Source organism: Podarcis bocagei (genome assembly GCF_964188305.1).
Source record: "Podarcis bocagei genome assembly, chromosome: 11".
Lineage (NCBI taxonomy): Eukaryota > Metazoa > Chordata > Lepidosauria > Squamata > Lacertidae > Podarcis > Podarcis bocagei.
The window spans coordinates 37,852,643-37,875,432 of record NC_138136.1 but is presented as its reverse complement, the minus strand read 5'-3'; the positions used below and the strand labels follow the sequence as shown (position 1 = coordinate 37,875,432).

Sequence of the window (22,790 nt, the reverse complement as noted above, 5' to 3'; positions counted from 1 at the left end):
CCCTCAAGACAGAATATGTAGGATTTGTAAGTGTAAAGAACTTCTCCAAGATAATTCCTTCTGCAGACAAAATCTTTGGGGTCATTAAGACTCAAGGTGACTTCAGGATTGTTCTGTACTATTTCAGACATGTGGCTTGAATGTGTGTTTACCGTGTGCATTTATGAACATTTATTCTATATTTGAGACACGAGAATTTTTATAACAATTCCATAAGAGTATCTCTCTTTACATTCCAAGACTGCTAAACATACACAGGAGACTCTAAATTCATGAGATTAGATTGTCATTGCAGTTCTTCAGCAAGACTTGTTTATTTGCTAATTCTGTCTTTAATAATGCTTTTCACCAGTTTCTGAGAGCAGACCTTAAGCTAACCTTGTACTTTTCTGAATCCACCTGGATACTTTTTTAAAGATTGGTGTCGCATTGATTACTTTTCAGCTCTCTGGTATGGAGGCTGATCTTAGGGACAAGTTACATATTTTTTGTTAGAAAATCAGCAATTTCACATTTGAGTTATTCAGTAGCTCATGGATGGATACTATTTGGACCTGGTAATAGATATATATATTTGTTTTGTTTTTAATTCAATAGCCCTGGGCTTCCTTTGGAGGAAGGTTCTGATATAAAAATAAATACATAATGCCCAGGACTTCATCTCTTGTCAGCACTATTTGCCTCAGTTCCTCCTTGAGAGAGTTAGTTCAGGCATAGGGATTCTGTAGTGAAGAGAGATGCAAAGATTTAGCTGCAGTTTTCCTCCTTTAGTATATATTTGATTCCCTTCTAGAGACAGATAAATCAAGAAACCTATTTTTTTGCACCCCTTATAGTCTGCTGTTTCTTTTGCCAAAATTTGTGCTTTTTTATTTCCATTTGGACAAGACTTCCATTTTCTGAAGGAAGCCGCCTTCTAGTAGCTTCCTAGACTTTGCTTGTTTACCACACTGGCATCCTCTTGGCCTTGATCTATGTTGTATATTTTGACTATATTTCTATTATTGTGGTTTTGAAACCCTCAAGTATTCAGGAGAGATTTGGCACTGTTGACTTTTATCAGTCTTTTGGGGAAGCTCCCTCTTTGGAAGTGAAATGTGGAACCGCTGGACTTTTGGGGTAATTGCCCACTTCCGTACATGTAGAATTCAGTGGTACTGTGCTTGCTGTTCTCAGTTCATTCAACATCACACCACTTAAGATTATGTTCAGTGTTACTGACCCTCTCCTCACTTCCATGAGCAAACTATTCTAGGGCCTGGTCATTTTGGATATCTAGAAATTTTACCTCTTTGTGATAGGATCACATTTATTTGGTACATGTGAGGGTAACTGAAAATACAGGTTGCTGCAACATTTCCTGCTTGATTTCATTTTCCATCATCATCACCAGCGCACAAGAGTACTCTCCCCTCCTGTGCTTTCCACCAATTAGTATCCAGAAACATACTTATCATGAAGGCTGTAACAATTCATGGCCTCTGACCATGAAGGCTGTAACAATTTTTAAAAATCGGTAGGAGAGAAACCCTAAAATAGGACGGACTGAGCATGCTCAGTGGCTATGACATGCTGACTGAGTTCCTTGGAGGAAGTGACATAAATGTTAATAGCTACAATGTAACCAGGACTGTATAATACAGCTGTTGCCCCAAATACTTTATACAGTGGTACCTCTGGTTAAGAACTTAATTCGTTCCGAACGTCCGGACTTAACCTGAAACTGTTCTTAACCTGAAGCACCACTTTAGCTAATGGGGCCTCCTGCTGCCGCTGCACCGCCGGAGCACGATTTCTGTTCTCATCCTGAAGCAAAGTTCTTAACCTGAAGCGTATGTAACCCAAGGTACCACTGTAATAACTTGAGACTGTTCAGTTTTGGGGAGGAAGGAAAATTGTTAACAGCATTTATATAGCACTTTTAAGTGTTTGATGCACTACAGATGCAGTATATTGATGTAATTCTTACAATAATCCTGCAATGTAGGTTACTGTCCCCATATTGCAGTGTTAGGGTAGGGGCTGAGGCAAAGATGCTAATGCTTGTTAAAGGCTACCCACTGAATTCATGGCAGAGGTGAGCCAGAGACCTCAGTCTATCCTCGTTTTTCCTTAAAGACCAACTAAGTTACTTCTTGGTATGAGCTTTCGTGTGCATGCACACTTTTTTTATTTTGACTATGGCAGACCAACACGGCTACCTATCTGTAACTCGTTTTTCCTCTACGCTTGCCTAGTCCTAAGGGATTTATTCCTTATCCTTTTCAACGCTTGTATGACAAACAGATTCAATCAGCGTACATTTCCCAGCATAGGGTAGGGAAAACCTGCGGCTGATGCATTCCTTCCTATGGTGACGCTATTAAAATTAGAAGTGGGTCTGGAAAGCCGCTGTAGTCCAAAATATTCTTGTGCAATGCGCTTGGCTTTACCCAACTTATTTTTGTAAAAAAATATATATGGACCAATGGGAGTTCAAAATCCGGCGCACGTAAACAAGCGGGAGAGGACGCACAACTCAGAAACACAGTCCTATAAGGAGAATTATAATAGTCTGGATTGGTTTCTTGATAGCCAGGAGGTACTTTTCTAGATGAGAAGCAAACGGCTCCACCTATTTATTCCCCCTCGTCCAACAGCTGAGCTCCCAAACTGAAAGCGAGCCATCCTTTCCACGTGACCTTCCGCATCTTCTTGCCACGCCCCCTTTTCGAACGCCCGGAGAAGTCATCCTCCTTGTAGCCGTGGAAACGCATTCAGGGCGTAACGCCGCACGGCCAATGAGAAGCGGCGGACGCCGAGAGAGGCAGCCAATGAGCGCAGTCTGGTGCGAGTTTTAAACTTGCGGCGGTAGGTGGGGCGGCCGTCGGACTCGTGCGCAGCAGGAATCGGCCGCTGGGAGTTTGCTGGGAGCAGAGGCGACTGGTTCGGATTAACATCTCGTGTTGCGCGGACCGAGTCTGGATCATGGCTTTGCGGGTCACCCGGGTAGGAAAGGGGCTTTTGGAAGGGGATAATTTTTTTGTTTTTCAGTCTTCCTGCTGCGCCCTCTTTTTTGCAGGAGGTGGCAAACTTAAGGCTGCAGTCCTATGCAAGCGTATAAATGGGGCTTACTCCCGAGGAAACGTGCATAAGCTTCTGTTTCACAGGAAGTAAGGGGCGGTGGTGTTAGTAACTGCTAATTGCCATATGAAAAATGGAATTATACTGCTGTGTCGAGTTTTTTCTGCCTACCAGAATTAGTAAATCGGTTCCCAGACCCTTGGGGGGGGGTGTTGGGCGTTGCCCTGGCTTGTTGAGTTTTACCAGTTGTGAATTGGCTAAGGCTTCTGCTTAATTAGTACTGTGTCTCATCAAAATTGATAGGAGGAGGGCTTTAAGGTAGGGAAGCTTGTAAGGTTCAGAACTCTTATTCCTTCCCATCCTAGCTTTATCATAAAGCTGTGCAAATGCTTCCTTGTGTTTGTGAAACAGAGAGGTACTTAAACGGGGTCTTCCTCCTTCCTGCAGAACACAAAGATCAATGCAGAGAACAAAATCAAGGCTGTAATGGCAACCAAGCGGGGAGGCGATGGTGCCAGACCCGGCTTGAGACCTAGGACTGCCTTGGGGGACATTGGCAACAAGGCATGTGAAGCAAAAGCCAAGGCTGTAATGAAAAAGGTAAGTGCCTCCTTCCCTTCCCCCTTCCAAGTAGAGCTTAACATTGGGAACTATCAGGGCTACTGCAATGATTCCTCCCTCTACCCACTTCTATTCCCTCACCCAGGAAATACTGAAACCTGCCATTTTGGACAAAGTTACAACTCAAAAAGTCACAAGACCTACTGAACAGCCAAATGAATCTGTGAAGGAAGAAAAACCCATTCTTGAACCCGTTAAGGTATCAAATGACTTGCAAATGATAGCCCTAGCTTTATGGTTGGGTGGGGCATGGGGGTTAAGGATTGTGAATGATACTTTTGCTATATATGTTGTACATATATGCTATATATGTATGTGTTGTCTCTTGATATTGAAACTTCTATTTTTGAGCATTCATTAGCTACCCTTGGCAATAATTGGCAGTCTGCATACTGAGGCTTGGGTTTTAGCCCCTGGGTGGGCTACATTGTCAAACTTAAGGCTGTCTGAACAATTTACTTTAATGGCAAACAACTTTCTTCCAGGGCTTGCAAAGTGTGTGTTCAGTGGTCTCCAAAACACCACTGGGTATTTCCTGCTGCCAGGTTAATATTGATTTTCTCTTAAGAAAATCAACTCTGTGAATACAGTATTGTGGGTCTCCCCCCCCCCCCCCCGATGCAGAAACTTGAGGCAAACCATGTCTATTACAATGGGCTTTTGAATCTTTAATTGCAATCCCTTTGGTTGGAAATCCAATACTCAATCCAGTATTTGACTTAAAGTGGATATTTGAATCCTTCTACCTTAGCACTTCTGATATCTCACACTACTACTACTGTTCTTTCCCACCCCTTTTGGGCTATAACTTAGTTTTTCCTGCAGCCTGGGTATGGACCACTGGATCCTTTTATGCTTCTATGACCATTAGCATCATGATTACACCTGGGTCAGTAACACACAAGTAGCTCTGCATCCCATGCAATGCTCTTATACAAAATATTGATCAGGAGTCTGGCATTTCCCTTCTGGTCAGCATTTGTGGGCCGAGCAACAAATGAGAAATTTACCTTTGCACTATAGCGTGCCTTACACACACACTCCTCCCCAGACAACAGGCAAAATAGTTCTAGGACACATTCCAGCCAGACAAAAACACTTGAGCAAATCAGGGCCTTTAAGACGTGTGATCTGGGGAAATTCTAAAAACCAATAGGCCACATTTGGCCTCTAGGCCTGAGATTCCCCTAACCCTGACATGGATGCAGCAGAGACCTGCAGTTGACTTGTACTGTAAATGGGCAGTTATACAGAGACCACATATACCTTTTGCCTACCAATCTATAGAGAGTGGTCAGAGGACTCATGATGCAGCCACCTTGCTGAAGCTAAACAGGTCTGAGTCCTGAATTAGGAGCCCAGTTGCAGCCCCATGTATGCTGCCATGAGTTCCACAATCCAAGGAGACGTGTAGTGTTGCAGCTCAGATATTAATAAGTGAAAACCTCTCTTCAACAGTTGGAGTCTCCATCCCCCAGCCCAATGGAGACTTCTGGTTGTGCACCAGCAGAGGAAATACTGTGCCAGGCCTTTTCAGATGTTCTGCTTGAAGTGAAAGACATTGATACAGATGATGCTTCAGATCCAAACCTTTGCAGCGAATATGTAAAGGATATCTACAACTACCTGAGAGATCTTGAGGTTGGTTCAAGTAGCTAAGGCAAGCCTGATGCATGCCTCTGGAAACTGAGGTTTCTTCCAAATCTAAGTTAACTAGGAAATGTCACTACTTAAGTTTGTGCACAGCAGGTGCCCCCCCCCCCAAATGACAGCAGCAGCTAGGGGTCTTGCTCTTTGTGTGCCCTTGCTGTGCTTGCAAAATATCAATGGAATCCAAACTCAGTTTATAAAATTGGGGGCAAGGAACTTGCTAGTTCAAAAGCAATGGTGGCGACACGTCAGCTTCAGCTGCAACAAGGCTTCCTTTCTTTTCGTTTGTGCGGGTAAACATGATTTGACATCTGTTGTTTTCTTCACAGGCTCAGCAGTCAGTGAGACCAAACTACTTGGCAGGCCAGGAAATTACTGGGAACATGCGGGCAGTCCTAATTGACTGGCTTGTGCAGGTCCAGATGAAATTCAAACTCCTGCAAGAGACTATGTACATGACTGTTGCCATTATTGATCGCTTTATGCAGGTAAGAGCAGCATGGCAACACTTTTCTTTTTTGGCCTGTTTGCAGCTGTCTTTCCTTAAGAATCTGCAGGGACACAGAAGGCAGAGGGGCTTATCTGCATTTTATGGAGGCAATACATTGCATCACAATGTTTCCCACGCCCATGTATGAATTTCATCATACATGGAACAATGCACTTTCCTTTTAAATTGAAAGCTGCATGCTTGGTAGACGCACATACTACACGGCTCTCCTAGGGTAGCTAGACTGGAGGTGCCTTATCAGTCCAGGAAGTTGACCATTGAACTTGCAGTGGAACAAGTGCATAAATATTCCTTGCTGTGAAGCGTGTGTCCGCTTTGGGAGTAAGTGGTCTTCCCCAATATTGTTATTAGCCAGTTTGGCTAACGGTTGTTTCTATTGCAGAACAACAAAGTTCATAAGAGGATGCTGCAGCTGGTTGGTGTAACAGCCATGTTCGTTGCCAGCAAATACGAAGAAATGTACCCTCCAGAAATCGGCGACTTTGCCTTTGTGACAGATAACACCTACACCAACGTGCAGATTAGGCAAATGGAGATGAAGATCCTGAGATCACTGGACTTCAATCTTGGTCGTCCTCTTCCACTGCATTTCCTACGGAGGGCATCAAAAATTGGAGAGGTAATGCTGTTTAAGGGGATGCCAATCTCACTAGGTCACAGTATGACACTCCTGAGTCAAATATGTATGTTGGAATCCTAAAATGTCTCCTTTTGGCGTGAGGAGTTGTATTCAGTATCCTACCAGTAGGCCAGTCTTTTCCAACCTGGTTCCTTCCAAGTGGGTGAGTCCCATTGGCTGCAGCCAGCATGACTGTTGGGAGTTGGGCCAAAACAACTGAAAGACACAAACTTGGGGAAAGCAGAAATGGCTATCATTACTTTTATGAGCATTTGTGGTTCAAAATGGAGCCTGGCAAATTTAAAATTGGCCATGGAGTTGGATTGTTTTGTCCTGAAAAAGCTGTAAAAAGCTCAACATCTTGCTTTGTCTTAACTGTGTGTAGCTGTGAAGGCACAACCTTTTGATTCAGTTCTTCAGATAGGGAGAAATGTAATGCAAGGCACAGTCTTCCTTGTTGATCTTCAGGGTTCGTTGGCGATAAACACTATCTTACCCTAACTATTCCAGGCCGATGTACAGCAACACACACTTGCAAAATACCTGATGGAGCTCTCACTGGTGGATTATGACATGGCACACTACCCTCCCTCTCAAATTGCTGCTGCGGCCTTTTGCCTATCTACTAAAATACTTGAAGAGGGAGAATGGGTAAGTAACTGAGCCCAGACATAGCCTGAAATTTGTAAGGTTAAAAAGACTACGCTTTTCACCTCCACTAAATACCAAAAATGACTTTGGGTATTTGTTTCCATGACTTTCATTCCCATGTGTGAACTAGAATTGCTAGAGCAGAGTGGCTTGGAGAATAAGCTGTGACCCTGAAAGATCTGCCTCAAAACTTGCCTCTGCTACGAAGCCTCTAGGTAACCTTCAGCACGCCATTATGTGTGCCACTAGATCAAGTGCAAAGGAGGTTCATAGGGCATTCTGAGCTCTGCCATGACCTTCAAGTGTTACTCAGAAGGATTTCTAATGCTTAACTTCTTGCTCTCAGACAACAGCTCTACAACACTACATGCAATATACCGAGACTGATCTTATTCCTGTTATGCAGCATATGGCAAAGAATGTGATGTTGGTAAACAGAGGCAATGCAAAGCATCTGGTAAGCAAAAACCACCCCACTGTGTGTCTGGTTACATGTAAGTCCTAACTTGCTACTAAACGAGGTTTATAGCTAGGTCAGTGTGATTAAGCACAGGTGTGCTTTGGTTATGCTAATATGTAGTGATATGGTTGACTCTACAATGGTGCAAAAATTATTAACTATTGATCAATCTCTCCACAGACTGTCAAGAACAAATATGCCACCAGCAAGCATGCCAAGATCAGTACCCTTCCAGCATTGAACTCTGCAGTCATAAAGGATCTGGCTAAACCATTCTCGAAATAAACCTAATTTAACTGTTGGACAAAGTTGACACCGTGTGTTGCTACTTAAGTGTGTGTATATTATAAATATAGTGGTTATAAAAGTTTTAATAAACTTCTTTTTTACTTTAACCTCCTTGTCATGGTCTAATTGAAATTCCTGAATTTCAGATTAGCTAGTGAGATTCACAAAGGCAGCCTATAATTTTAAATAAGCTATAAATCTTTGGCTTCTCAGTATGAAGATGGTTGTATGTTCTTTAGCACAATGGAGAATACATGAGCAAACTTTACTAAAAAGCAGCTGATTGGCAAAACATTATAAAAGTACGCTTTGGGGAAACCAATTTGCCTAGACTTTTAGGTTGCCTCTTTGTCTGCAGAAAAAGTAAGTTGTAAGAGCAACTTCTAATAGTCAAGAACTCTTCCTGTTCTGTTAAAGTCTATTTTATTGCTGTCCTGTAGCCACTCTTGTTAGGATGGCCAAGCTGCTGTTTGGACACAAGTGGAAATCAAATGTAATCACAGGTACATGGAACATAAAATGAGCTATGACTACTTGATGTGTAGATGAGTCTCTGATGCCTGGAATGTAAGGCCTTCCTTCCCTCCTATTAGTGTAATTTTTAAACTTCAATATTTGTTGCAGCAGCAATTCTGAAGGAAACAGAACACACTTTTAAATTAACATTGTTTTAGCTAATGCAAAAAAAGGGCTATAGAGAAATTATAGCTGTCAGCTCAGGCCTTACAAATTGGGTTTTCTGGAGAGGACAGGTGAGATATACCGTAGTTTTTATTATTTGCATTTATAATTATTTGAATTTATAATTAATTGCTTGGGGTGTTTCATACTATAGCTTCCAGAGTCTGGTGAAAGTTTAATAAAACAACTCGATTGGGGAAGGTTAGCCTGAAGCTAGTCAACTTTAGTAGGTTCTGTCACTTTAAAAGTACCAAGCCATGCTGAAAAGGATGGGAAATGGCTGCCTATCTGAATTGGTGCAATCATTTTGAGTGACTTCAATTTATCTGAGCCAGGTGCAACATGTGTGCTATTCCTGCAGTTGGGTGTGGTGGGAGGAAAAATATTCTGATGTTCACAGCAACTCAAGCATGCTAGTAAGGATTCATGGTCACAAATTTGCTAGGTCTTGGGAAGAGCACTACTGCAATTACACTGCTGGACTGGAAATATTTCCAGTTCAATCAGGCAAAAGGGAGGGTATGGCACACAGGAATTTGTTTAATGACTACAATGAACATGGTCACCTATGATATAGGTCAGTCTTGGCAGATGCTATTGTATAGTGAGCTCTAGTAAGCCCATTCTGCTTCTGTTTAAATCCTACTAAGTAACTGGCTGTTTCTCATGAGGTGGCCAAAGTACTGGAGCCTCAGCTTCAGGATCTGTCCTTCCAGTGAGCACTCAGGGCTGATTTCCTTCAGAATGAATAGGTTTGATCTTTTTGCAGTCCATGGGACTCTCAAGAGTCTCCTCCAGCACCACAATTCAAAAGCATCAATTCTCCAGCGATCACCCTACCCTTATGTATAGGTCAACGCTTGGCAAATCCCTATCATGATCAACTCCGTCTACAAACACGTTTCCTGCTTGGCAGGGGGTTGGACTCGATGGCCCTTGTGGTCTCTTCCAACTCTATGATTCTATGATTCCTGCCCGGAAACCAACATCCCCACTGTGGAAGGACGTGTGGATCCAGAATTGGCCTCCACAATCACTTAAGGACTCATTGTTAAAACCATGTATATGGAAGACAATCTTACTCAGCTAGGAGTGATCAGCAAAGAATATAGAGGTCTGTTGACTTCTGCTTCACTGTATCTGAAGTGTGCATGCACACGAAAGCTCACACAGTGATACCTCGGGTTAAGTACTTAATTCGTTCCGGAGGTCCGTTCTTAACCTGAAGCACCACTTTAGCTAATAGGGCCTCCTGCTGCCGCCGCTGCACGATTTCAGTTCTCATCCTGAAGCAAAGTTCTTAACCCGAGGTACTATTTCTGGGTTAGCGGAGTCTGTAACCTGAAGCGTCTGTAACCCGAGGTACCACTGTACCCAGAACAAACTTAGTTGGTCCATCTGAAGGCAGCCCTATTTCGGGAAGCTTTTAATGTTTGATGTATTATAGTATTTTAATATTCTTTTGGAAGCCGCCCAGAGTGGCTGGGGAAGCCCAGCCAGATGGGCGGGGTATAAATAATAAATTATTATTATATTATTATTATAAGGTGTTACTGGACAATTTTTTATTTTTTCATCCTAACACCGCAAGCCTAAATTCACCAGTTCCGCCAAATGCAAGGTGTAAATGTGTTCAGGATTGCAGCCTAAAGCCCCGCCAGGGACGTGGACTTATAAAAAATATTGGGGGGGCCCGGGAAAGCTCATGAATAATAAATAAGCTCATGAATACGCAAATAAAGTGGCTCCGGCCCTAAATAGGGCAAGCCACGCCCCCCCAGCCAGCCGATTGGAAGGGCGCCCGAGATTATTGGGGGGGCTGAGCCCCCCCAAAAAAATTTTTGAGGGGGCTGAGCCCCCTCAATCCCCATGGAGTCGGCGCCTATGAGCCCCGCCCTTGTTTTAGTTGGTTTATAACCGCCCTCCTTTACCCATTTTTTTGTTTTATTATGGGTGTCTGCGCGAGAGAGGACCTAACGCTGTAGTAGTAGTAGTACTAGTAGTAATTAATAAAATGATGGCCCACGAAAAGAACTCTCTTCCCCCTTCTGCGGGGTCCAAAGGCGTCTCCACGCACTTGACGCCCCGCCCCCTTGAAGAGGAGCTTTCTTCGGAACGCCCATCACAGCTGGGAGGCGTGGCCCACCAGGCCGGAAGGTAGAGCGTCTTCGGATTTCGTTCGGAGCTGGGAGTGCGGCTTATCTCAGGCTGGAGCAATCGATCGCCGCGCTCCCTCGGGACCGTGACGTAAGGCTGCGGCGGCGGGCCTTTTGAAACAGAGGGGAGGGAGGGAGTCGCGCGAGGAAAGCGGGCCTGGCTTGCGATGGAAAGAAGGGAGGGCGCGGCGGCGGCTCCTCTCGAGGGCTTCGTTGAAGAGACGTCCGAAGAAGCCCTACGGCTCGTGGGCGAGGAGGGGCAGGAGAAGCTGGACCTGGTGTCGCTTTTAAGGTCAGGCCCTCTCTGGGTGTCGGGCGGAGTCTCAACACACAGAGAAACCCTCACACTCCCTCACATAGGAGCCAACGCCCTTCGCTCCCCCATAAAATATTTGAAGGGGCCGCCCCCTCCCAAGTTGATGGGCATTGCCATTCAAAAGTGAACGTGCGCCACGCCGTGTGATCGATTATGCCTCCCCCAAAAAAATATTCATGTTGGCACCCCTGCCCTCTCTTACAAACACCCACGCACAAACACCCACACCCTCCAAACTGCCGCATTTGCTGTTAAAAATCACGGTGGATTTGAATTTCTATGCCACCTCTATAACATTATTTAGAAAGAAATGCATTGGAAGCATGTAAACCTTAATTGTGCATATTTAGTTATTTATTAAAGTCCCCGGGTCTGTGCAATGGGTCTGTGCAACTGGCTGTTAACCAGAAGGTTAGTGGTTTGAGCTGTGGGCAGGATTCCTGCCTTGCAGCGGGTTGGACTAGATGACCCTCAGGATCCTGTCCAACTTTATTATTCTGTGGCTTTTATTTCTTGCTTCTGAAATAAAAAAAAAGTCCTGAAGCTATTTAACGGTGAAAACATGCATAAAAAACAACTTCAGGTCCAATGCAAAACAAAAATCTACCCTTAAGAGGCTCGTGGGAAAAGAAAAGTCTTCAAAAGACTATAGAGGCAGCATCTGATACGCAGTGGGAGGGAGTTCCAAAGAGTAGGTGCTGCCACACTAAAGCCCCAATTTCTACACTGCATGGAGCAGGCCTCCTGAGGATATGTTATCTGTTACAAACACTCTCCTTCAGAGTACAGTCATAGGCTGGGCATAAAGGGATAAGATTACGGTATATTTTAGGAATTATGGTTCCAGGCTATATTGGGCTTTGTCCAGCTGTATTGACATTACAGCTAGTTGAGCCATTGTGTTTTGCATTAGCCGCAGCTTCCAGACCAACCTCAAGGGCACCCACACACCCTCGCATTATAGGTTATAAGTTTCAAGTGGTATACTATGCTTGAGCCCAGGCCAGCTAATTATGATTCACTAAGAGAACAAAGGGAATGGCTCTGTGCCAGAGGCCAAATGGGTGGGCCTCCCTCCCTGATTAGTTACCGTAGGTCAAAGTAAAAGGCCATAGTTGAAAATTCAGTTATGTGAATGAGAAGTTGGGAGAGAGGCTGCAGGCTGCAATGGCAGAGAGAGTGTCATGGCTGATTTCTTCTGGAATCCAAGGTTGTGGTAATGGTAGAAGCAAGATTCTTTCGGGATGTTAATTTTTTATTATTATTAAATTTGTATACTGCCCTTCATCTGAAGATTGGGTCTTTCTAAAGACATACCCAGCTCCTCCTTTAAAATGCTGATCAGAATGCTACTGTCTTTGATTTCAGTATCAGATAAAAGGTGGATGCTATTAATTCATATGTGAACAAGATAAATTTTCTGTAAACTACTACCAGATCCACTCTCTTGATTTTTTTCTGTCAATTTGTTTTTTACTTTGTAGAGTAAGAGAACAAATAAAGCAACAACTTTTCGAATATAATGCAACAGTTAATGCAAGTAAGTGTGTGACTACCATTGTGAAAAATAAAAACTTTCTTATGTTTATATATTGCTAAATAAAAAACACAGTACAAACAGGTAAAGTTATTTGATAAGCCCTTGTTTAGAAAGTAAATTCCCGGATGAAGTCTCTTGAGGACTTTATTTCTCTTTATAATCTTATGAAATGGTGTTTTGAAACTTACTATACTATTGGCATGTTCCTCTTGGGGGGGGGGGGAGTGTTTTTCAGTTACTTCTAACATATTCATCTTTTATGTGACAGATGAAGAAATCATTACGGATCAAGTTATTGATGAAAAGGCCATTCTGTGGTATGTCATCATAACTTATTAATGAATATGCTACTATGATGTTTCCATGGTTCCCCCCCCCCCACGCCACGTACAGTTCAAACAAGCAAAAACTTACTTTTGTGCTAAAGGCAAAGGGCTAACGGCAATGTTATGTTTGTAAGGAGGACATGGGTATGAAGCATTAACTTGTATCTCTTTACACGTTGCATATTCTAGTTCATTTCTATTTGCAGAATTATCTGTGATTTAACAAAATAACTGAAAATGTTGTATTTATAAACTATCAGGCTTGTGTTTAAAAGTGTCTAAAATATCTTTATGCTTCTGAGTTTAAATGGCAAGTTTTAAAATTGTTTATCCTTAACAGACATAGTTGAAAGTAAACTACTTATTTTAGTGGGATGTATCTCCAAGGGAATGTGTGTGAAAGCAAGGTAAATGGGATAAGCGGCTTGTTGTGGTTTTGTTCATTGTGCTCAGACCATGTTAAAAAAAATAAACTGGAAGTTCTGTGGCCAGTTTCAATTGTGTAAATGGTTGTCTGCATATTTTGTATGTTTGCCCCTTGTAATCAAGAAGAGCAACAAGCTGTCCATGGTCTTAATACTCCACTGCCTGTCTGGGAAATTCTGCTCAATCCCTTCCCCTGTATTGTCCACACACCAACCTTTTTCATAGCCTTGGGGTCTAGAAACTGGATTAATTTCTCAATGAAAGTTGAAATCTGTATGCTGAATGCTGCATCCAATAACAAGTTACGTGCTTGTGCGGCATGGTCTCAGAAAGCTTTCCCACCCAATAATGCTGGCAACACAGATGTTACATTAAATGCGGAGGAGGAGCAGATATCATCATATGAATCATTTTAGCATTACATATCTACTTGCTGTTCTACATCTCCAAGTTCCCAATGCAACTTGCAGAAAGAGTAAGAACCAATATCTGAGCAGAGCAATATTGCTTTTCAAACATCAATAACTAGGAAAATGCATTAAAAACTTCTCCAATTAGAAAAGTTTGATAGAAGAATCACCTTCTAAGAAATATACGTTTCAGATCACTTGATCCTTGGTTTCTGTTTACCTGAGTTTTCTTTTGCTCTTAGTACAATAGAAGACTTGGAAGGGGAATTGGAAGAAGTGAAGCTATCACACAGACACAAAACTTTGGCATTACAAAGGTAAAGATTCAATCTTTCTGAAAAGTTGAAGTATAACATAGGACATGAATGAAGAACTAATGTAGACTGCAGGAATTGAAAATATACTGTGTCTGTTACCACAGGGATGGCTTGTTTGGTCTGATTCTTACCACATGGAAGTTAAAAAATCCAAGTCACAATCCAGCAAATGTTATGTGGAATTAAGATCCACTGAAATTAATGGGCTTGTGGATCCAACTCAGTGCTTGATTGTGCAGCAAAGTTACATATGTGAAATTACTTAATAGTAATTTTTATGCTTTACAAAATTGAGCATTAGACAACTTTTTATTCTGCAGCTGCCTTCTACTGAACTTCATATATGTGTTTCTTTTTTTTAAATGGTTTAATGGTTTAGTGAATATATAAATAAAACCTATGACATTTGGCACATGAAACAGCTTAACCACTAACTGAAATAAAATATATTATTGGAATTTCCTCAGAAATACAAACACAAGCTTCCTTACTATACAAAGTTTTATATACATCTTGATCTTTGAAATACTCTGATGTGATCTGTAATGTTTAGTCAGTAAGTTATGGTGCATCATTTGTTCATGGAAATATGTATATGAAAGCAGAAAAAATTCTTAGAATCCAGTTCTTATTTCTTCTATGAATGTCCTAGACATACTGTCATGCATTTCCTCAGAACACATCCTACTTTTCTTCTTCTTTTTAACTGTATAGGTTGCAAGTAAATGATGCACTTAGAGCCAAGCTGAGGAACAATGATGACAACTTAAAGTAAGGGGATTTGAAAGTCCAAGGAGTTATTTAAACTGAATTATTTAACTGACAAGAGTATTTGTAGGTTGTTTAATGACTATGGAATTGATATGCAAATACTGCTTCTGTGGATAATAGAATATTTCAGAAAGGCACTCTGGTTAGACAACTGATATTCCTAGATGAAATTTATAGTCCCTTATAGTTGGTTTAAATCAGCTGTTGCAATGCCCTATTTTAGTTCTTTGTAAAATTCTCATACTGTGGTTCCATTTAACTACAACTGGTATACAGTTTAAAACGAATCAGGTTAAAATTAGCTGCGATCTCAGCAAACCTCTTCCTCAGAATTGTGCTGTTGCTGATTTTTGTAGAAGGCAGCTGCTGCTTTTGTTTTTGGTTGTTTGTTTGTTTGTTGGGCAGCGTCCACTTAGAGTAAGCGCCTATGTCATTTACCTCCCCATAACATGTTTTGGCAGTTTCTCACAGGGAAATCATAACAGTGAAAGTAACTCCCCTAGGAAGAAAACAGCTGAAGAGGGGAAAACATGGACAATAAAAAAGTGGGCGGTCTAGCATGCTGTTGTCCCCACCCTGGTTTTTAAATGGCTCCAGCCCCTTTGCTTCATAGGAACTTGACCAAATCTGCATTACAACGCACAGGTGCTGGTGCCATAACATGTACTTTTGAGACTTTTTCTCTAAATACTGCTTTTTATTGTTGTTTTTCACTGCTTGCAACTTGTTGCAGCTGCAGATTAATATCTTGATGCCCAGGTGTGTTGCATGCTTAGCTGGCATAATGCACACATAGAAGTACTAGTAAAAGCCAAAGACAGATCTATTGATATATGAATATTTAGCCATTAGAAATACCCCCATCACCTGGTTTTTAGACCTGATCTGGTGCAGGCAGTTTTCAACTCTTTTTTGTTAGAGAAAAGTGGATTGAAGTCAAACTGCCTTCACTTAAATTGTGTCTGTGAATAGATTTAAACCAAGGGTGGGGAATCTGTGGCCCTCCAGATGATGTTAGACTACGTTTGTTTGTTTGTTTGTTTGTTTGTTTGTTTGTTTGTTTACTTATCAGTTTCTACACCACTCAACATAAAGATATCTAGGCACCAAAGCAAGAAACTCAGTATGATATAATATAATATAACATAAAATACATAATAAAACTGTATGTTATGTTCAGTAAAACATACAAGGCTGGGTCATATTGCAGGGGAAATGTGTCAATAAAGTCTTAACCAAGAGTCCAAAATATATTTTCCATAATCCCTGACGGTTGATGGGAATTGGCTAACACCTGGAAGACTCAAGAGTTTCGCAGCCCTGGTGTAAACTAAGGACCAAATTAAATGCTACACACAAAATGCACAACAAAAATACCAGCCACTTTGGGATGGGATGATTTGGAGAGAAATAGCAGTATGGGGCTGCTTAATCTTTGGCCACTGCTTTCTGCTGCAACTCCCCCTGTGGGAAACACATGTGAAACTCTAGGGAAAAGAACAATGTGGGAAGGGCAGCAGAAAACCACAGCTAGGGAAAGAATTAAGCAGCTGAATCCAACACTGCATATTCTCTCCAAATCACCCCATCCCAAAGAGAAAGGGCTGTAGTTCGGTGGTAGAGCTTTGCATGCTTTGCTGGGAATGTCCCCTGTCTGAAACCCTGAAGAGCCACTGCCAGTCAGTGTAAACAGTACTGCGCTATGTGAACCAGTGGTCTTCCTTGACATAAGACAACTTTATATGTCCCTATATATGCTTTTCTTAGAAGAAGGGCATCAGGCTTCTGTTTAAGTGCATTTGCATATAAGTTTGATTTGATTGTATGGGCCTCAGGGTCATGCTGATTTCTATTTATGCTTTCATTAGGTTGATCGGGGAGACTATAAAGCACATTATGATGCTTAGTACTGCAGTAATTAAATTGAAGCAGGCAAGTATCCTTTCTGTTAAAACGTTAAGGCTCATTGTCTAGAAAAGATATATTTGCAACCCATGGTAGATACAAGTGTAGCTGTACTTTAAAAAGTTACTGTGTTTACATACTACCCTTTCTCCTAAAAAAAAAGGACTAAAGTTAATATTCAGTTACAGTATTACTTTGGGGTGTCAGGGGGTAGTGGGGGGGCACATTGTGCTCTTTTCAGGGTAGCTTGTCCACCTTTGGTCCCCACCCTGCACCTGTGGCTCCTAGAAGTTGTCAGCATGCAACAGTAGCCACACCCCGGGAATGGCTTTGACTGGCCAGCTGAACCAGGTGAGGGGAGCCAATGGGTCTTAAACCCTCAGTGAATAAGGGACTTCCGAATATGTGAAGACGGGTTCCAGTGGATTGAGTGGATGAGACCAATAGTGGGTCCAGTGTTCAAGAAGTTGGTTTCTGCACAGGCTGTATAGAGAAGTGAGGGGCAGATGGGGCTTATCTAGGAAGGTAGTCCATGTAGGAGGAGGAAAACTGATCCCAAACCTCTACTGCCTTGTGGGACATCTTCAGGAGAAGAAAATCCTAAGGAGTAAACCCTACACAAATCTGGAATGGAGTCTTTAAGGTGGTTGGATGGCATCTTGTACACCACCTTCTGGCAACTCCTGCAGCCAAGTTGGTGCCTAATATATTTATCTGCTTTCCTTTGGCATCAGCGAGGCCAAGAGGGGGCGGTCTTGTCATCTGGGCATCCCAGGACCTCCATACGCACTGCTCGGGCTTATGCCCCAGGGAGGTCACTTTGGTGCTGCTAACTCAATGTTTTGACTTCACCTCTGGAAGAGCACTCGAGGTAGACGATGCCAACAAGTATTACTCTGACAACCAGGGTAGATATTTTTTACAAAATATATTAATGAACTGCTTTTTTAATATAGCAGTCACGTGAACTGGAAGAAAAATTGAATGCAGTTAAGCAGAGAAGACAATGTAAGTTTTTTAACCGTAGTGAAATATCAGTTTCCCTTTTGTATCTTATAAAGGTGGTGTGCCATGAAAATGAGTGTGTGTTGGAAACATCATTCCACCCAATGATGGATGTGCACATTATAAATTCTCATGGTCAGTCTGGTGGTTAGTGCAAAAGGGGTGTGGTAAGGAAGCTGCCCCAAGAACAGTATAAAGGCCACATCACAGTACCATTGTGTGCAATTACACAGGTGCTAAGGTTTCTTTCTGTGGGCATTCAAGAATAATAACAGAGATAGGTAAGCATCCCCACAAAGTTTCCCATTAACTACTCCAATTCTGGTTTTACTGGATGATTACTGCTGCTTGCTTTACTCATACAGTGGTACCTCAGGATGCAAATGGGATCCGTTCCGGAGCCCCGTTCACATCCTGAAGCGAATGCAACCCACGACTGCCCGTGTGTGTGTGTGTGCGCGCGCTCGCTCGCAGGTCACGATTCGCCGCTTCCGCGCATGCGCATGACGTCATTTTGAGCATATGCGCGAGCGGCAAAACCTGGATGTAACACGCTCCGTTACTTCCGGGTCACCACGGAGCGCAACCCGAAAAGGCTTAACTTGAAGCGACTTCAACCCGAGGTAGGACTGTATTTTCATGATCCCATTTAGAAAAGAACCTTAAGCCATATTACGACCTTAATGCAGGGCCACTCAGAGCTTGTCTGAAGCCCAGGGCGGGAGGCTTGTCCGTGAGACGGGCCAACACCTAATCTGACCTGACGCTACACACTAGTATGCAGTAATGCAGGTCCAGATTTTACTATCAGAGCCTTGCAGTGCATATGAACATGCATGGGTGTGTCACCCAATAAGTCCCCGGTCTGCCACAGGGTGCTCATGGCATCACAGCATATCTGGAGGGCCCCTTGGCTAGCTTAGCCCTCCAATGCCCAGGGCAAGTGGGCCCGGCTGCTCCCACTCACACAGACCTGCCTTAATACGTAGACACTTTCTTCTAAAACTAAGTTTTTGTAGAATCAGCAGAGCTTGTTTTTATTTGCACACTTTATACTTCTGCATACACAGGGAATCCCCTTAGTATGTAGAAACCAGTACCTTGATTTTTCATCGGTCTAGGTCCATTTTGCTTCTAAACAGCCAGGCACTCCCCACTCAAAGTTTGCAATTACTATATAAGATCACTTACCTTTGATTTTTGTTCACTACTCAGTGCTGACTTGCTACTTTTTACAAACAGTGTTGAAATGCAATATTTGCATTGTAGTAGCTTCTTTAAGTGTATTGTAGCTCGTTATTGGTTGTATTAATACTATGCATGCCCATAAATCTGCTCTGGAAGGTCCCCCAACCCTGTGGAGCAGCTTTTGAGGGTGCGCAGATAGCTGCAGGAGGGGAGGGGAAGGAAAGGGAATTGAAGTTCTGTCAGATGGAAGTCTTTTCTGCTCATGAAACAGCAGCATTGGATAAAACTCTACATGTTTCGAGTTCTAACAGTTTAAGCATGGTGTGTGGAATGGAGGCATACAGTCATACCTTGGAACTTGAACGGAATCCGTTCCGGAAGTCTGTTTGACTTCCAAAATGTTCAAAAACCAGATTGCGGCTTCTGGTTGGCTGCAGGAAGCTCCTGCAGCCAATCAGAATCCCCTGAAGCCCTGTCGGAAATTCGGGTTCCAAAACAACGTTTGCAAACCAGAACAATCACTGCCAGGTTTGCGGTGTTTGGGAGCCAAAACTTATGAGTTCCAGGGTGTTCGACAACCAAGGTACAACTGTATTTCTTTATTTTAAAACCATGTCATAAATCACTCACTACAAAGCCTCTTCTTGCACTAGGGTTTAGGAAATAATCAAGTTCATAGTTTCATATTTTTCTCCTCATAATTCAATAGCACTAAAGCAAGCTATGGATTGCAAACTGGCAGATATACATAATATGAAAATGAAACAAAAAGAGGAACTGGACAATATGGAAGTGAGTGAAATGTTGAAGAAGGCCCGTAGAAATCTGCAAAAGGAAATTGAGATGACGACATTGATTCAAAACATCTTCCAGGTAAAACTGCCTCATTTTGATCTGTACTAAATATAAATTGAGTCAATTTATATTCTGCTAGCAAGAATGACTTTACTGATGAGAAAGCTGCTTTTACTGGGGAATTTTGTGATCTATTGACAGTTTAATATATTAAACTTTAAAATTTCTGTGCATAGATGGAGAATGACCAAACGTATAACTTGCACAATGCATGACCACTTTCTTTTATCAGCCCACTTTTTTTTTTTACTTTTTTAGTACTGACATCCTGAAGAGAGTTCCGTTTGCTATTGGGAGCATGAAGTATCTGAAGTACCGTATTTTTCACTCTATAACACGCACCCGACCATAACACGCACGTAGTTTTTAGAGGAGGAAAATCCGTAGGCATGCCACCCGTAGGCATTTCCTCCATAACACGCACAGACATTTCCCCTTACTTTCTAGGAGGAAAAAAGTGAGTGTTATGGTGCAAAAAATACGGTATTTCTTTAAAAGCTAAACAAACTGATTTTGTTTCAGAATCTCATCATTGGAAGTGAGGTCAATTGGGCAGAAGATCCAGCTTTGAAGGAAATTGTTCTGCAACTGGAGAAAAATGTGGCTAGAATGTGAAGAAGCAGCAGAGCAGTACATTTTCTATGGTTTGCTGATTCAGAGGAGAAGCAGTAGTCTGTCAAGCTATTGTGACAAAGAGGTGTGTTTTCATAATCATAACTGCAGTGGCGCTTAATTCTATTGATGTACAGATGGACTTGAAAACTTCCTGATGTAAAATATGTTGCCTAACTTAATGACTAGATTTGTTTGCTCTACCTTGGAAGAACCATTCCAGTTTTATGGAAGGAGTTATTAACGGAGAGTATTGTAACTGCAACATTCTTCCCATCGCCTCCTCAATTTCCAGAGAAATTATTGGCTGTTGCCTTGGGATGAAGACAGAGCAACAGGTTTGCCTTTTAAATCTTATTTCTTGCTGGGAAGGCAGGAATGCCTTTCCTTACATTTTGACTTTCTTCACCACCTATAACGAGCACATCATTTTTATGTGTGCCAGTGGAAAGCAGCTTAGCATTTTGAGGGATCATTTTTGTGATCATTTTTGTTATAGTCAATGGATTTCCAAAGCCACTTCACTACAATGGTATGTTATGCATGTTTAGTTAACTGTTGTGCATTTAAATAGTTGGCTGCTGCTATTATTGCAGTGCCATCAGTATACATGTAACATTGTGCATTTAAGTGTTTCATTAAAAAGTTAGATGACTGACTCCAAGGAACTTAAAATCTAAAATAATGAGGAACATAATGAAGGGAAGGACAGGGGTAGAGAAATCTTACTGTAGAATGACCATAGGTTAGAATTCTTGTATTGTTTATACATGTTATGTCATAGTATTGGCTGCGTTTGCAGTGAAATAAAATGGCTTTTTGTGTTATCCTATATGGTTTGGAGGGTTCAAACCTCTTACAAGCTTAGCACTCATGGGAATAAGATGTGGCCCTCTTGTGGAAGGATGGTTATTGGTTTGGTTTGCTTTTATTGTGTATTTTGCATCTTCATTTTGTATTTTTATGTTGTGAACCATTCTGTGGTCTTCAGATGAAGGGTGGTATATAAATCAAATAAATAACTCTTGTATATCAGGAATGGTTCTACGAAGGGGGGTAAAAAGTGGAGTCCCCCAATGATTGGCTTTTGGACCTGTGCTTTTAACTTGTTCATAAACAATCTAGAGCTAGGAGTGAGCAGTGGCGTGACCATGTTTGCTGAAAATACTAAGTTGTCCAGGACATGGGGTCACGAAGAGTCGGACACGACTAAATGACTAAACAACAAGAGGTGACATAATATAAACACGTGAGATAATGCCATGGAGAAAGTGGATCAAGGCAAGTTCTTCTTCCTCATAACATTAGACTTGTAGCTATCCTATGGAGCTAAATGCTGGGAGATTCAGAACAGACAGAAGAAAGTACTTCTTCACACAGCACATATTTAAAACCATGGAATTTGCTCCCACAAGAGGCAGCGACGACCACCAAGCCAGATGGTTTAAAGAGAATTTAGACCAGGGGTCAGCAACCTTTTTCAGCCGTGGGCTGGTCCACTGTCCCTCAGACCATGTGGTGGGCCAGACTACCGTATTTTTCGCCCTATAGGACGCACTTTTTCCCCTCCAAAAATGAAGGGGAAATGTGTGTGCGTCCTATGGGACGAATGCAGGCTTTCGCTGAAGCCTGGGGAGCGTGAGGGGTCGGTGCGCACTGACCCCTCTCGCTCTCCAGGCTTCGCGCACCTCTCCGCAAGCAGCGGGTGCCCAGCGCTGGGCTCCCGCTGCTTGCGGAGAGTTGCCTGCATACTGAAGCCTGCACACGCTGAGCTCAGCGCATCCAGCCTTCGCGCACCTCTCCGCAAGCAGCGGGAGCCCGGCGCTGGGCTCCCACGGCTTGAAGAGAGCTGCCTGTTTGGGGGCTGGGGTCGGGGGAAGCTCGGGCTTCCCCCACCCCAGCCCCGCGCCTGGGGGAAAAAATAATCCCCCCCCTTTGTTTCCCCCCAAAAAAACTAGGTGCACCTTGTGGGACGGTGCGTCCTATAGGGCGAAAAATATGGTATTTGGGGGGGGGGTGGAGGGATGAACGAATTCCTATGCCCCACAAATAACCCAGAGATGCATTTTAAATAAAAGCATACATTCTACTCATGTAAAAACACTTGATTCCCGAACCGTCCGCGGGCCGGATTGAGAAGGCAATTGGGCCACATCCGGCCCATGGGCCTTAGGCTGCCTACCCCTGTTTTAGGCAAACCTTGGAGGATAAAGCCTACTGAAGGCTGCCAACCATAATGGCTATTGCTCTCTCTTTCTCTACCCCCCCCCCCTTCACTGTGGAAGCTATAGTACAGAATGGGAGAGAGCAGTTCTGCTTGCGGACTTGCCATAGGTATTGTTATAAGAATTTAAGGTCTCAAATATGTAAATTAAATGTACAAGACAAACACATACACAAATACATAAACCACATGTCT

General features: G+C 42.6%; 2 protein-coding genes across 3 annotated transcripts; both read left to right on the top strand.

The window, feature by feature from the left end:
• Positions 1–2,828: 2,828 nt before the first annotated feature.
• CCNB1 (cyclin B1) lies at positions 2,829–7,970 on the top strand. Of its 2 annotated transcripts, XM_081213987.1 has the most exons (9): positions 2,829–2,988; positions 3,511–3,663; positions 3,770–3,883; positions 5,143–5,325; positions 5,664–5,822; positions 6,228–6,464; positions 6,975–7,115; positions 7,462–7,572; positions 7,756–7,970. In XM_081213987.1, exons 1-9 carry the CDS (start codon positions 2,968–2,970, stop codon positions 7,858–7,860), a joined length of 1,224 nt encoding a protein of 407 aa, XP_081070113.1. In that variant the 5' UTR covers positions 2,829–2,967; the 3' UTR covers positions 7,861–7,970. The 2 variants fall into 2 exon arrangements, with proteins under 2 accessions (XP_081070113.1, XP_081070114.1); XM_081213988.1 differs by lacking the exon at positions 6,975–7,115.
• A 2,863-nt stretch (positions 7,971–10,833) lies between these two features.
• CENPH (centromere protein H) lies at positions 10,834–21,406 on the top strand. Its single transcript, XM_081213301.1, has 9 exons — positions 10,834–10,992; positions 12,501–12,556; positions 12,825–12,873; positions 13,961–14,035; positions 14,750–14,806; positions 16,675–16,738; positions 17,668–17,719; positions 19,614–19,777; positions 20,282–21,406. The coding sequence occupies exons 1-9, from the start codon at positions 10,868–10,870 to the stop codon at positions 20,372–20,374; spliced, it is 735 nt and encodes a 244-aa protein (XP_081069427.1). The 5' UTR covers positions 10,834–10,867; the 3' UTR covers positions 20,375–21,406.
• Positions 21,407–22,790: the final 1,384 nt, after the last annotated feature.